Genomic DNA, 16,095 nt, shown 5'->3' with positions numbered 1-16,095 from the left:
TACTGATGGTTTTCTCACAATAAATATTGCGTTATATAGCGAGTGTGCAAACTCTGATATTAGCACGTGCTGTGCGCTGTTCGCTACAGCGCACGTATATCCTACACGATGAGATTATTATTATGAACAAAAGTCAAATGGCTTCCAAGAATCGATTGTCAAGTCACCAGAAAAAGACCCTTGATATTTATTGGAAAGGAGCATCAAGTTCATCACGGTGCACTTTCACCACCCTGTGATGTTTATCATCATGTATTTAATCTGTAGCCTAATAAACTGCATGGTTTCCTGATGAGTCGTAGCGGGAGGACCACACAACATCGTGTGACTCCCAAGTTTATTTCCATATGATGGTTGTTGTGCATAAAAGTGCTTCCACCAACATTTCTCGCATAATTAATTTTACCGACACAAAAAGATCCCACCTTGTCTAGTTTATTTTTATTTTGTCGACATTTAATGTTTTATCCGACATGTACTTTACTGACATAAAAAGGTTGGATGGAAATCTGGTTACTGTTACCAAAAGTTACAATCATGAATTCAGAAACCAATTTTTTTTAACCGATGGCGTCTTCACTCTTTCATCACTTTGCCCAGATAGCCTGCCTATTTATGCTAATCAGAGACCTGGGAGAGGTTTGCATATTCCTGGCTTAGTGACAGGTTACAACCCTGAACACTGGAGGAACACAGTGCCCCAATTACTGACTCCAGTCTACAGACTGTATCCCTATTGCTCCATCTGAACAAAACAAACAGTTTGAAACATAAAGACAGAAGGAACCTTGGGCTCAGCCTGCCATACATCAAGAGACACAGGCTGTATCCCAAATTGCACTTTATTCCCGACATAGTGTGCCCTGGTCAAAAGTAGTGCACTAAATAGGGAATAGGGTTCCATTTAGGACAAACCCACACAGCCTTAAAGGGATGCACCACTATCTACATAAAAGTCTTATCTGATTTGGAGGAAAGTGAGACTGGATCATTTGAGAGAAGGGACTTCACAAACTGAAGATCTATTTGCAATTATCCATTACCTCAGCCTCGCTAAACTGGTTTGTGCCTGTGCCTGGAGCGAATCTCAGAAGTCAGTTTGTTTGCAGTTTGTTTGCACGGTGGACAGACCAGGGAAAATATCCCAACACTCCTAAATTACTTGTCCCCCTTGTATTCCATTCACCACTGATCTGAATGGATGTGGGTAAGTAGACATAGGTGATAGGCCTAAATTATCTCCAGTCCAAAAGTCCATTTAAGAGTATTTGGACATCGCTGACAGTCTGATAAAGTAAAAAATGTCTGAGTAGTTGTATGGAGCACTTCACAATAGACTGTGATGAGAAGAAATGGTGTCATTGTCTGAATATTAATCTCCAATAGACCGAGATGAGAGGAAATGGTGTCATTGTCTGAATATTAAGCACCAATAGACCGAGATGAGAGGAAATGGTGTCATTGTCTGAATATTAAGCACCAATAGACTGAGATGAGAGGAAATGGTGTCATTGTCTGAATATTAATCTCCAATAGACTGAAATATTCATGACACCAGGAACATCGATTTCCAGCTTTCTAAACATTAGACTTGGAAGTGTTGTAATGCAAGACAATGCAAATGTTTGCCCTCTGATTTTTTCCAGCAGCGGTGACAAAGTGTGCGTGGCCCAGGTTTCCGTTATGAAAATGTGGCATTGGACATTTGACCGGCAGCATTTTCATTTACCGGATATTTGAGAAGTGTACCGGTAAGCTGATTAGGGCATCCACCCACGGTGATCAGAATGACAGAAATCACATTAAGATTATAGTAATTAGTCTTAAAGAACACGCAAATCGAGGAGGCAATGACGTGTGTCCTTACCACGCACTTTGAAGGCATTAAAATGACGCCGTGTTCACGTGTTTGTCAGAACTGGGAAACTCAGAAATGTTCGACTCGCTAATAGGTTGTAGATAAACACGTGCCGCGTTCAAACCAGTTAGCAAGATGGATATTTCCGTAGTTTTCCTAGTTCCGACTAGCACGTGAATGCGGCGTAACTGTCCACATTAACTTTTTCTCAGCCAACAAGACAAGTAATGAACAGCAAAATCACTAGCTTATGCATAGGCAGAGCGTGAGTTCCAAGTTTGGGGGAGAACATTTTCAACATAAAAATGCACCTTTATAATAAAGCATTCCATTCATCATTGCATTTGCAGACTTACGCAAAAAAAAGTCAGACTGCAGTATGCTGCAAATACTGCATCCCAAATATGATTTATTTTTTACTGCAGTAATTTTGCAGTGTAACTGCAATTACTGCATCGAAAACACCACAGTCGACTGAAGTTTCTGCACTTTAACAGCAGTTTCAAAACTGCAGTCTTTTTTGTAAGGGTAACATGATGAGTAGACTGGATAGTCTGGATAGTCATAATTTAGGATAATAATATATCTCAATCACTGTTCGCAAAATAGACCGTTCAATGATTGACTGAGAGCATATATCAGATACGTGTCGTCTTTCTTTGCACTGGGAAAAACATATTTAAAGCAATTCTACTACACTTTATATGACTGGAGACATTAGCAGAATCTTTTTTAATATGACAAATTACAGGGTAGCCTACACTGCTGAAACTGACAAATAATCAATAAAAAAAAAAATTGTCCATTTAATAGGCCTACAAGAAGGGAAGACACTAAATGAATATGACGTCCATTGTCCAAAAACAAACTTTTAAGTGGCACTGAGCCAACGCTGATAAAGACTGAATATGCGCAGTGAGCACTCACCAGGGACATGGCCGATGCTCTCCGCTGGTTCCAACAAGATAGGCTTTGTTCGCTCAATTAAGTTGATAATTTTGATTACTAAATGACAGATTAGAGTCTTTTCATTGTCTTCGTTTTACAGCATTAGCCATTTTCTTCTCAAACTATGTTTTCCTGCGATTGTACTTTTGAAATAGTGCGATATGCATGGCTGGGCCTTTTCACTGAGAGTAGCAACTCAACAATCATCTACAGTTGAAGTCGGAAGTTTACATACACCTTAGCCAAATACACAAACTCAGTTTGACAATTCCTGACATTTAATCCCAGTAAAAAAATTCCCTGTCTTAGTTCAGTTAGGATCAACACTTTATTTTAAGAATGTGAAATGTCAGAATAATAGTAGAGAGAATGATTTATTTCAGCTTTTATTTCTTTCATCACATTCCCAGTGGGTCAGAAGTTAACATACACTCAATTAGGACTTGGTAGCATTGCCTTTAAATTGTTTAACTTGGGTCAAACGTTTCGGGTAGCCTTCCACAAGCTTCCCACAATAAGTTGGATGAATTTTGGCCCCTTCCTCCTGACAAAGCTGGTGTAACTGAGTCAGGTTTGTAGGCCTCCTTGCTCGCACACACGCCTTTTCAGTTCTGCCCGCAAATTTTCTATAAGTTTGAAGCCAGGGCTTTGTAATGGCCACTCCAATACCTTGACTTTGTTGTCCTTAAGCCATTTTGCCACAACTTTGGAAGTATGCTTGGGGTCATTGTCCATTTGGAAGACCCATTTGCGAACAAGCTTTAACTTCCTGACTGATGTCTTGAGATGTTGCTTCAATATATCCACATAATTTTCCTCCCTCATGATGCCATCTATTTTGTGAAGTGCACCAGTCCCTCCTGCAGCAAAGCACCCCACAACATGATACTGCCACCCCCGTGCTTCACGGTTGGGATGGTGTTCTTCGGCTTGCAAGCCTCCCCTTTTTTCCTCCAAACATAACGATGGTCATTATGGCCAAACAGGACATTTCTCCAAAAAGTACGATCTTTGTCCCCATGTGCAGTTGCGAACCGTAGTCTGGCTTTTTTATGGCGGTTTTGGAGCAGTGGCTTCTTCCTTGCTGAGCGGCCTTTCAGGTTATGTCGATATAGGACTCGTTTTACTGTGGATTTAGATACTTTTGTACCTGTTTCCTCCAGCATCTTCACAAGGTCCTTGGCTGTTGTTCTGGGATTGATTTGCACTTTTCGCACCAAAGTACGATCATCTCTAGGAGACAGAAGGCGTCTCATTCCTGAGCGGTATGACGGCTGGTGGTCCCATGGTGTTTATACTTGCGTACTATTGTTTGTACAGATGAACGTGGTACCTTCAGACGTTTGGAAATTGTTCCCAAGGATGAACCAGACTTGTGGAGATCTACCATTTTTTTCTGAGATCTTAGCTGATTTCTTTTGATTTTCCCATGATGTCAAGCAAAGAGGCACTGAGTTTGAAGGTAGGCCTTGAAATACATCCACAGGCACACCCCAATTGACTCAAATGATGTCAATTAGCCTATCAGAAGCTTCTAAAGCCATGACATAATTTTCTGGAATTTTCCAAGCTGTTTAAAGGCACAGTCAACTTAGTGTATGTAAACTTCTGACCCACTGGAAATGTGATACAGTGAATTATTTGTGTCATGCACAAAGTAGATGTCCTCACCGACTTGCCAAAACTATAGTTTGTTAACAAGAAAGTTGTGGAGTGGTTGAAAAACAAGTTTTAATGACTCCAACCTCAGTGTATGTAAACTTCCGACTTCAACTGTATTTGGTATTTGCAACACACGCTGAACAAATTGCGCACGCTGCCTTTCGCTCAGACTGTAGGCAATGCAATTTTTTAAGGTTTGGTTATGCTAATGATCCTCTGGCCAAATCATGCATTAGTTGGCTATTTTGAATGATTTTATGTAGAGCCAGAAGTTGGCTAATTAAGCTATATAATTTACTTAGGGAAAGCTTCCCTTGGACTTAATCGACACGCCGCCGATAAGCCCGTCAATCTACTAACCCCCATAGTATAAAAGTTGACCTATTCTATTGGTCAGCTTGTCAAGAAAGAACTAGCCTAAACAGATTGCGATCTATCGTCCCACAACTGTCCCAAACTCATACAACCAGTAGGCCTTAGCTACATCATTTTTTTTTTTTTTATGTTGATAAACCATTATTTCTTAACATTATTAGTGTAGCAATGCACACATGACAGTAGGCTACGAGCGAATGTCCATTTGGCTCCAGCTAAAAGGCTCTGTATGCTGTATGATAAATAAGATACATGACACGGGCTAATTTAATTCCACGGAATTATGCAAATTAACCCATAGACAGATAAGCATTGACTGGTCAAATATATTTACATCAACTGGTATTTACGTCACCGAATACCTATTTTTTACTTAAAAATCGCACTGTTGGTTAGGGCCTGTAAGTAAGCATTTCACTGTAAGGTCTACTAGACCTGCTGTATTCGGCGCACGTGACCAATAAACTTTGAATTGATTTCATTTGGAATAGGCTAAAAAGCATTATTTAGCAATGGGATTTTTTTTTCTTCTCCTGGACAATTGGCCAGTGCCAATTTTATTTAACGGAAACCCTGACGTGGGCAATGGCACGATTTTAGAGGCCCTTCTCTTGGCAGCAGAGACAACATTTTTCTGTTTTAACCTGTTGTGGATATGGGGCAGTATTTTCACGGCCGGATGAAAAAAACGTACCCGATTTAATCTGGTTACTACTCTTGCCCAGAAACTAGAATATGCATATTATTAGTAGATTTGGATAGAAAACACTGAAGTTTCTAAAACTGTTTGAATGGTGTCTGTGAGTATAACAGAACTCATATGGCAGGCAAAAACCTGAGAAAAGTCCAAGCAGGAAGTGGCCTGTCTGAGAATTTGTAGTTCTTCTTTTGGTTCTCTATCGAAACTACAGTATCTGTGGGGTTACGTAGCACTTTCTAAGGCTTCCATTGGCTCTCTAAAGCCTTCAGAAAGCGGATTGAGGCGTCTCCTGTCTCTGGGCAGAGTATAGTAGCTCAGTTTGTCAGTGGTCTGCCTGGTGACAAAGAGATTGGATATGCGCAGTCCCGCGACCATGCTGTTTTTTCTTTTCCTCTTTGAATGAATACACTATTGTCCGTTTGGAATATTATCACTATTTTACGAGAAAAATACCATAAAAATAGATTTTAAACAGCGTTTGACATGCTTCTAAGTACGGTAAAGGTACATTTTGATTTTTTTTGTCTCGAAATGCGCTCGTGCGTTACCCTTTGGATAGTGACATGAACACACAAACAAAATGGAGGTATTTGGACATAACTATGGATTATTTGGAACAAAAACAACATTTCTTGTGGAAGTAGCAGTCCTGGGAGTGCATTCTGACGAAGATCAGCAAAGGTAATACAATTTTTCTAATAGTAATTCTGAGTTTAGTGAGCCCCGAACTTGGCGGGTGTCAAAATAGCTAGCCGTGATGGCGGAGCTATGTACTCAGAATATTGCAAAATGTGCTTTCGCCGAAAAGCTATTTTAAAATCTGACATAGCGATTGCATAAAGGAGTTCTGTATCTATAATTCTTAAAATAATTGTTATGTATTTTGTCAATGTTTATGATGAGTAATTTAGTAAATTCCCCCGAAGTTTTGGGTGGGAATGCATTTTCTGAACATCACATGCCAATGTAACAAGCTGTTTTTGGATATAAATATGAACTTGATTGAACAAAACATGCATGTATTGTATAACATAATGTCCTAGGAGTGTCATCTGATGAAGATCATCAAAGGTTAGTGCTTCATTTAGCGGTGTTTTGGGTTTTTGTGACATATATGCTTGCTTGGAAAATGGCTGTGTGATTGTTTTTGGCTATGTACTCTCCTAACATAATCTAATGTTTTGCTTTCGCTGTAAAGCCTTTTTGAAATCGGACAATGTGGTTAGATTAACGAGAGTCTTGTCTTTAAAATGGTGTAAAATAGTCGTATGTTTGAAAAATTGAAATTATTGCATTTTTGAGGTTTTTGTATTTCGCGCCACGCTCTATCTACCATTGGATATTGGCGAGGCGTTCCGCTAGCGGAACGTCTGTCCTCAACAGGTTTTAAATAAAGAAGACAGTGGTCCTCTCTCAGATAAACATTACAGTAGGGAAACAGTATAACAGTACAAGTCGTGGCCAAAAGTTTTGACAATGACACAAATATTATTTTTCACAAAGTCTGCTGCCTCAGTCTGTATGGTGGCAATTTGCATATACTCCAGAATGTTATGAAGAGTGATCAGAGGAATCGCAATTAATTGCAAAGTCCCTCTTTGCCATGCAAATAAACTGAATCCCCAAAAAACATTTCCACTGCATTTCAGACCTGCCACAAAAGGACCAGCTGACATCATGACAGTGATTCTCTCGTTAACACAGGTGTGAGTGTTGACGAGGACAAGGCTGGATGGAGATCACTCTGTCATGTTGATTGAGTTCGAATAACAGACTGGAAGCTTCAAAAGGAGGGTGGTGCTCGGAATCATTGTTCTTCCTCTGTCAACCATGGTTATCTGCAAGGAAACACGTGCCGTCATCATTGCTTTGCACAAAAAGGGCTTCACAGGCAAGGATATTGCTGCCAGTAAGATTGCACCTAAATCAACCATTTATCATCAACAACTTCAAGGAGAGCGGTTCAATTGTTGTGAAGAAGGCTTCAGGGCGCCCAAGAAAGTCCAGCAAGAGCCAGGACCGTCTCCTAAAGTTGATTCAGCTGCGGGATCGGGGCACCCACCAGTACAGAGCTTGCTCAGGAATGACAGCAGGAGGGTGAGTGCATCTGCACACACAGTGAGGCAAAGACTTTTGGAGGATGGCCTGGTGTCAAGAAGAGCAGCAAAGAAGCCACTTCTCTTCAGGAATAACATCAGGGACAGACTGATATTCTGCAAAAGGTACAGGGATTGGACTGCTGAGGACTGTGGTAAAGTCGTTTTCTCTGGTGAATCCCCTTTCCGATTGTTTGGGGCATCCGGAAAAAAGCTTGTCCGGAGAATACAAGAAGAGCGCTACCATCAGTCCTGTGTCATGCCAACAGTAAAGCATCCTGAGACCATTCATGTGTGGGGTTGCTTCTCAGCCAACGGAGTGGGCTCACTCACAATTTGCCTAAGAACACAGCCATGAATAAAGAATGGTACCAACACATCCTCCGAGAGCAACTTCTCCCAACCATCCAGGAACAGTTTGGTGACGAACAATGCCTTTTCCAGCATGATGGAGCACCTTGACATAAGGCAAAAGTGATAACTAAGTGGCTCGGGGAACAAAACATCCATATTTTGGGTCCATGGCCAGGAAACTCCCCAGACCTTAATCCCATTGAGAACTTGTGGTCAATCCTCAAGAGCGTGTGGACAAACAAAAACCCACAGATTCTGACAAACTCCAAGCATTGATTATGCAAGAATGGGCTGCCATCAGTCAGGATGTGGCCCAGAAGTTAATTGACAGTATGCCATGGCGGATTGCAGAGGTCTTGAAAAAGAAGGGTCAACACTGCAAATATTGACTCTTTGCATCAACTTCATGTAATTGTCAATGACAGCCTTTGACACTTATGAAATGCTTGTAATTATACTTCAGTATTCCATAGTAACATCTGACAAAGATATCTAAAGACACTGAAGCAGCCAATTTGTGGAAATTAATGTGTCATTCTCAAAATTTTTGGCCACGACTGTACAGTGAGGGAAAAAAGTATTTGATCCCCTGCTGATTTTGTACGTTTGCCCACTGACAAAGAAAGGATCAGTCTATAATTTTAATGGTAGGTTTATTTGAACAGTGAGAGACAGAATAACAACAAAAAAATCCATAAAAATGCATGTCAAAAATGTTATAAATTGATTTGCATTTTAATGAGGGAAATAAGTATTTGACCCCCTCTCAATCAGAAAGATTTCTGTCTCTCAGGTGTCTTTTATACAGGTAACAAGCTGAGATTAGGAGCACACTCTTAAAGGGAGTGCTCCTAATCTCAGCTTGATACCTGTATAAAAAGACACCTGTCCACAGAAGCAATCAATCAATCAGATTCCAAACTCTCCACCATGGCCAAGACCAAAGAGCTCTCCAAGGATGCCAGGGACAAGATTGTAGACATACACAAGGCTGGAATGGGCTACAAGACCATCGCCAAGCAGATTGGTGAGAAGGTGACAACAGTTGGTTCGATTATTCGCAAATGGAAGAAACACAAAAGAACTGTCAATCTCCCTCGGCCTGGGGCTTCATGCAAGATTTCACCTCGTGGAGTTGCAATGATCATGAGAACGATGAGGAATCAGCCCAGAACTACACGGGAGGATCTTGTCAATGATCTCAAGGCAGCTAGGACCATAGTCACCAAGAAAACAATTGGTAACACACTACGCCGTGAAGGACTGAAATCCTGCAGCGCCCGCAAGGTCCCCCTGCTCAAGAAAGCCCGTCTGAAGTTTGCCAATGAACATCTGAATGATTCAGAGGACAACTGGGTGCAAGTGTTGTGGTCAGATGAGACCAAAATGGAGCTCTTTGGCATCAACTCAACAAGGGTTTTGCCACCAAGTACTAAGTTATGTTTTGCAGAGGGGTCAAATACTTATTTCCCTCAATAAAATGCAAATCATTTTATAACATTTTTGACATGCGTTTTTATGGATTTTTTTGTTGTTATTCTGCCTCTCGCTGTTCAAATAAACCTACCATTAAAATTATAGACTGATCATTTCTTTGTCAGTGGGCAAACGTACAAAATCAGCAGCGGATCAAATACTTTTTTCCCTCACTATATATGTAACATCATCATAGCTACTTACTTGACCCCCCATTGGTGGTCTCCCCTGTGGAAGATGACCAGGTTGTCGTCTGAGTCCAGGGCCAAACCGGACACCTGACCCAGCTGGAGTGGGCTCTCTGGCCAGTCCGTCACCTCTTCCAGATGGTACTCTACACACACACACACACACACACACACACACACACACACACACACACACACACACACACACACACACACACACACACACACACACACACACACACACAGAGAGAGAGGAACGCCAGAAACCTGTGGTCAGCTTAACAATGCCATAGGGTCATTTCAAAGGAGGGAAAAATGACATCTGGCAAGTCATTCGCTAGCATGGGGTAATGTAAACCAAAGAGATTCCTAGCCGCCCTGGTGCAATGATCTCCTTTCTCACGTCCTCACCCACTGTTTCCTAATCTAGATAATCTGCTAATAGTTTGGATTAATCTAAAGTGGAATGATTTGACACACACTGTACATTGCCAGGTCTCCCTTGTAAAATAAGTATTCTGACTTCAAATGAGACTTCCTAAATAAATATAGGTTAAATAAAAAATTAAAAAACATCTGCATTCAGCAAGACACCATTTTTGGAATTGCTTGAGAGGACAGTGGAGGATGACCGCTGAGCTCAAATAAAAGTTTGCTGTGAGTCTAATGGAAGTGTATGTAAACACATTTCTGGCTAATATTGACGCATTAGCCTGAAAAATCTATTCACATTTAGTTGCTTGAGTGGATTTTCCTGCTCGTGCTCTTCTCTCGTTGATATGGTAACTAGGTCAAAGACCATTCACTGTAGACAATTACTAGACATAAGTAAACACATAATGAGACAAAGCTTATGTTAAGCATGACTTATGGCCCTCGACCAAAAACATTTTCGAAATTGCTAGCATTGGATAAAAATTAACTGCAACAGTTTAGCTAATGAAATTAAACCACATTGAGGTTTTCATTATAGGGCTAATAAGACAGAGCAGAGTGCAATAACATGTAATGATGCATGTAATCATATTAATCTACAGAATAATGAAGCGTGAGCATGTCGCACACAACCACAAACATACTCTGCAAACTTCTGATAAATAAAAACATAACAACTTCAACGGCTGCAAGAGAGACATTGTGAACTGTAGGTTGGAACGACATTTGGCTAGAAGGCATTACTGTACTGTAAATGGGGTCAAAAGGTCAAACGTCCAGTTGAACGTAAACACCAGCACTGGCTAAGCAATTAGGTGTAGTGAACATCTCAGGACACTTCTTCGCCTTATTAAAACGGTTTGATGATTGAAAAGAACCTATCATGACGCGGGGATGGCATTGTCAATCAAAAATCAATGAGTGGATTTGGTATGTGCTTAAAACGTGGTTGAAAAGTCGCTAGGCCAAAGCCTTAAAAGGGTTTCACATTCACAACAATAAAAAAGTTTACTTCAATTCGATTCATGACAAGTAATGAATGATTATGTAAAGTGCTTATGCCGGGCTTACGTAATGAATATGAAGACATCATATAGAACATAAGCCCTTTTCAAATATCCTACTGGTATTTCCCGGAAGTCCTCTTTCACAGAAAAACACAGATTTACATCGGCAAATACCACACGACCCAGTCGATGTTCAATATGCCAACATTCACTGCCTGCAACTCCATTCCACGCTGGCTGGCTGACTTCCCTAGGCAGTTTCTGCACTCAAAGGTACGACTGGGGCACCAACCCTCAGACAAACAGCTGAAAGCCTCTCTGCTGTATGAATAATTCACGGTATGATGTGGAGAGGAATGGCAATTAGTTGGTTAAAGTCTGGCCGGGGGACAAGGCACTCCAACCGGTCTTCTCTCCACCGCGCCCAGAAACAGGAGCAGATGCATGAAATCAAATTAATTTACACCAGTTTGTGTTGGTAATTGGATTTTCCACACCGGATTGATAGAGCCGGGACAGGCGGGCCGATAGGACGTATCCCTGATGTCGTTTGAGATTTGACATGGAAACTGGAATTGAGCAAGTCACAACAAGAGCTCCGTACCGCTAACAGCTGGTTGGTACAAAAGACAAAAAAAAACAACTCAATTGGTATTGAGTAAGGGAACCTACTCAAGTGAAACGTTCAATTAGATTTTTTTTGCAGCTGTCAGCAAGCTTTGTTTTAACAACAAAGAGAGGGGCGTTACAAAGGGGAAAGAAACACACCAGGAAGTCCTAAACTAGTCTTATTTCAACTCCTTTAAGCTTTGTGTTAATCTTGATGAATTTCTTAAAAATTGTATGTGGCGGAGCGCCCTTAAAGTACTGTATGTATTTTTTTTTAAATGGTCTAATAATTTCAATCAATCAAATCACCTCTGAGAATTGAGCCAAAATTGGGCATGCTAAACACTGGTCTGGAATCAGCCTTTGCTGCATGTCTCTTAATCTGAACCAGTTCGTTCAGAGCCTAAAGTTACCCCTGGACCAGCTACACTTCCAGTCTCATTTACATTTACATTTTAGTCATTTAGCAGACGCCCTTATCCAGAGCGACTTACAGTAGTGAATGCATACATATCACACATTTTTTCCATACTGGTTCCCTGTGGGAATCGAACCCACAACCCTGGCGTTGCAAACACCATGCTCTACCAACTGAGCCACACGGGACACTCATCAGCATGTAGGCTATAGCGCCAACACTGGGTGATTATGCGGACCCTCACAATACCTGATTAATGAGCGCAATGAAATAGGAGGACATGGGAATAAAAATAAATGTAAAAAAAATAAAATAAAAAAAATCACATAAAAGGGCATGCCTTGGAATTGAAACATGCCAAAGCAAAAAGACGTCTTCCAAACACGGTTGATGTCACCTCCCCGGAAAACCCACCTTCTTCTTCATCATCATCGTCAATCTCGACCAGGGTGTTAGCTGGCATTAGCTTGCTCCCGGGAGGCCTGGCCGTAGCCTCTAACTGGTGAAACTTGTGCACTCTGTCCCTCACCAGTATAGCATCCTCTCTGTCCAGGAAGCCTAGCCTGGGACTGGGCCAGCCCAGGTCCTTCTTTTGAATTATGCTATCAATCTGAGCCACCAGTTTCGCCTGGGCACTCTGCGCCTCGCCGGGCGTATACTTATGCACGTGGACTACGTCCTCGCTCTCGCCTAGGAGTTTGGACAGAAGGGAATAGAAGTCACCTGCACACAGACAGACAGACAGATAGGCAGACAAAAGGAGGGAAAAGGAAAGGGAAGGGAAAGAAAGAAAAGGGAAACATGGGAAGTGTGAATACAGGTGCGGAGAGGAAGGAGGAGAAGTGTAAGTGCATTCCATTGTAGATAGTGTTGCTGCGCAGCTGGAACAAGGTGTTAGCAGGAAACACAGACAAAGGTAGGTGTGATATAGCATGCAGTCGGACCGTTAGTTAAAAGGATAGCTGGCAAAATTCAAAATGCTAAATTCACAAATCTTAACGGAAATATCCACCAAAAACCACTCATTCCTTTAATTTACAGTGTTAAATAACACTAATATGTGAGAACAATATTTTTTGTGAACAAATGTTTAATTTTGGTGTAATAATATGGTTGGTAACAACATGGAAAATCGTTGTGTAAATCTTTTGCAGCTCAAGTCAACTATGTAATGCTCTCCCTACGGGCTGGCTGGCTGGCTAGCTAGCAAACATACCTACACACAATAACACCAACGATAAAATCAGCATATAAAGTAGCTAGTTAGTGCAGTTTGTTTAGGTGATTTTACAGCTATCAATTTAGGAGTCCCCAATCTCACCATGTTCAACCTGAAGATGCCTCACAGAGTGGAGTCTAACATTCGCAACGGCAGACATACTTTTGAGGAGATGGAAAACGTTGCCCATGCCACATCAATGGGCCGCACGGTGCATTCTGGGTGATTCTGGGACAAGTAGCGTGTGTACGGGAGTCTATTGGGCGCTAGCTCAAAAACCCAACATTAGCACAAATTTCGTCACCAAGAAGTACAACATTACAAATCTTTACAGAGATGTGAGATAATTAACTTGCTGTCTGTAACATCGTCTACCTTTGGAATTGTGACATTACATACTTTCAAGGAAAATAGGCACGTTTATCAACATACTTTGAGAAGGGAATGCTTGACCAATAGCTTAGCAACTGCGTGACGCAGCATGACAACGGGAACGAGATTGGTCGACAGCCTGCTAGGTGGGGCATTATACGCTCCTTCTTTCATTTGATTCCAATCTCCTTTCTATAATATCTCTGACAATGGCACCTTGCAATGCACCCTGGACTAAACATACAGACAGATAGGAAGAATGTGCTAGACCCTCCATTAAATGACAAAGTTCTCAGGTAGGAATATCGCTAAAAATATGAGAAGACATCCTCCCGAGTTATGACATCAGCCAGTATTGAAATCTGACATGTAAGATAGACGTTTTCACAATGTTAAAGTTGTATTCCTATTAACTTCCAATGTAGTGAGAGAGACTTTATCACAGTGCTACGTCATACCAGCCGAATTGCTGCCCGCTTGAATGCCAATAACTCAGGTACATTTACATTTGCGACACTGAAGCAGCCAACTTTGTGGAAAATCAGCAGCGGATCAAATACTTTTTTCCTCACTGGTACACGTGAAAACATGAAATGACCCAGGGAATCGATAGAACATCACTCAGCGATGCATAAAAACAATATAACATTGAAAATGGGTGAACCTTTCCTTTAACTTACAGCATTTTGACCAGTAGGGGGTTGTAACATTTTTGGTACTATCCTTTTCTGCGGCTAAATGTGCAGTACATAAAAATGCACAGTACATAAAATGTTACAACCCCTCCTCATATTATGTTATTGTACTACAAATAAATATATTGTGCTACAAATAAATCTCAAAAAGACTAACAGACACAATACAGAACACTATGGTTATGATATCTTCTTAGGTATGCCTACGTTAAACTACCATCTAGGCTAGGCCTAAATCCTTCACCAAGCTAGCCAACGGGTGGCAGGAAGTGTTCTGACTGGATCACTGTGTGTGTGCGATCATTCATTGCATTAACAGCTGCGATGGGAAGTGAGTGTCTCAGACCACTATGCATTCTGGAAAGCCACCCTACATCTACGGTGGCGTATAATCAATTTCTCAGCATAAAAAGGTCACATCTGAAAGCAAGAACAGCAATCACATCCCATAAAGACAATGGCACTGAACTCTGACATACTGCATAGCTGCACAAACACACACACACTGCATTTCAAAGAAGAGGCTTCTGCCCATTTTTAATAGGTTCATATTAAAGGTTAGGTAGCATAAATGTAACCAGATGTAACAAACATTTGTATTAGTATATGCATCAAAAGTCCCAAGACCTCACTTTTCTTTTTTTCGAGTTATGACATAAAGCTAATCATAATTCAGAAGAATGACAAAGAAATGTCGGAAAATGTTTTCCGGGGATTGGTGTAATATGGAAGACCCAGCAAGCCAGCCTATCCACTATAATGCAAACTCCAACAGAAATAACTTGAAATGTATAACTTCAAATTAAACCAAATCGTTTGCACTCATGACTACTGGTTTTAATTAAAATGTTCAGCAAATACTTTTGAATTGTTAGAAATCAACTTGAAAGGTTGCTAGCCAACTAACCTGCTAACGTTAGCCCTGTTAGCCTGCTAACTTTAGCCCCACCAGGCTACTAATGTTACGTTAGCAGTGCATGAGTCAACACCTAGCTTACAGCTTCATTTATCAAAGAATGTTAGCTATATGCAGTTATCTTAGCCAGCAGCTAGCTAGCCAGCCAGCTAAAGTTTGCTATTTAGCTATTAGCCTAGCCAACCACTACGGTTATGGTTGGCAAACTAAAGCTCAACTACTGGAGACCAGCTAGAACACAACTAACACAACACAACCAAAACATAAGCGCAGATTAAAAGCAAAGAGAGAGCAGAAACTTACAGATTGAAGGCTGGGGCCCATCTGATGGTAAAACGTTTAAAAGAGTGCAGGCTGAGTTAGCAACCAAAGCGAGGGGGAAGCAGGCGCTTCACTGGGCCAGCGGTTTGCTGATGTCAACGTTTTGAACAGAGTGCCCCATGGTGGCGGTCGGGTTATGGTATGGGCAGGCATAAGCTACGGACAACGAACACAACTGCATGTTATCGATGGCAATTTGAATGTACAGAGATACCGTACACGAGATCCTGAGACCCATTGTCGTGCCATTCATCCGCCGCCATCATCTCATGTTTCAGAATGATAATGCACGGCCGCGTGTCGCAAGGATCTGTACACAATTCCTGGAAGCTGAAAATGTCCCAGTTCTTCCATGGACTTCAAACTCACCAGACATGTCACTCATTGAGAAATTGTTGCATGTTGTGTTTATATTTTTGTTCAGCGTACATGCAGCGTACATGCTA

At 41.3% G+C, this 16,095-nt stretch overlaps 1 protein-coding gene across 1 annotated transcript in view; it reads right to left on the bottom strand.

Annotated features, from left to right (window-relative positions):
• pam (peptidylglycine alpha-amidating monooxygenase) overlaps positions 1–16,095 on the bottom strand; it is a 178,904-nt gene that overhangs the window by 34,991 nt on the left and 127,818 nt on the right. Inside the window, 2 exon segments of the mRNA XM_014145629.2 lie at positions 9,674–9,803; positions 12,541–12,849. Coding sequence (XP_014001104.2) covers positions 9,674–9,803; positions 12,541–12,849 — 439 coding nt within the window.

The sequence above is a fragment of the Salmo salar genome, chromosome ssa01 (assembly GCF_905237065.1).
Source record: "Salmo salar chromosome ssa01, Ssal_v3.1, whole genome shotgun sequence".
In the NCBI taxonomy this organism is placed as follows: domain Eukaryota; kingdom Metazoa; phylum Chordata; class Actinopteri; order Salmoniformes; family Salmonidae; genus Salmo; species Salmo salar.
The sequence above is the reverse complement of the archived record's forward strand: the minus strand, read 5'-3'. Positions and strand labels throughout refer to the sequence as shown.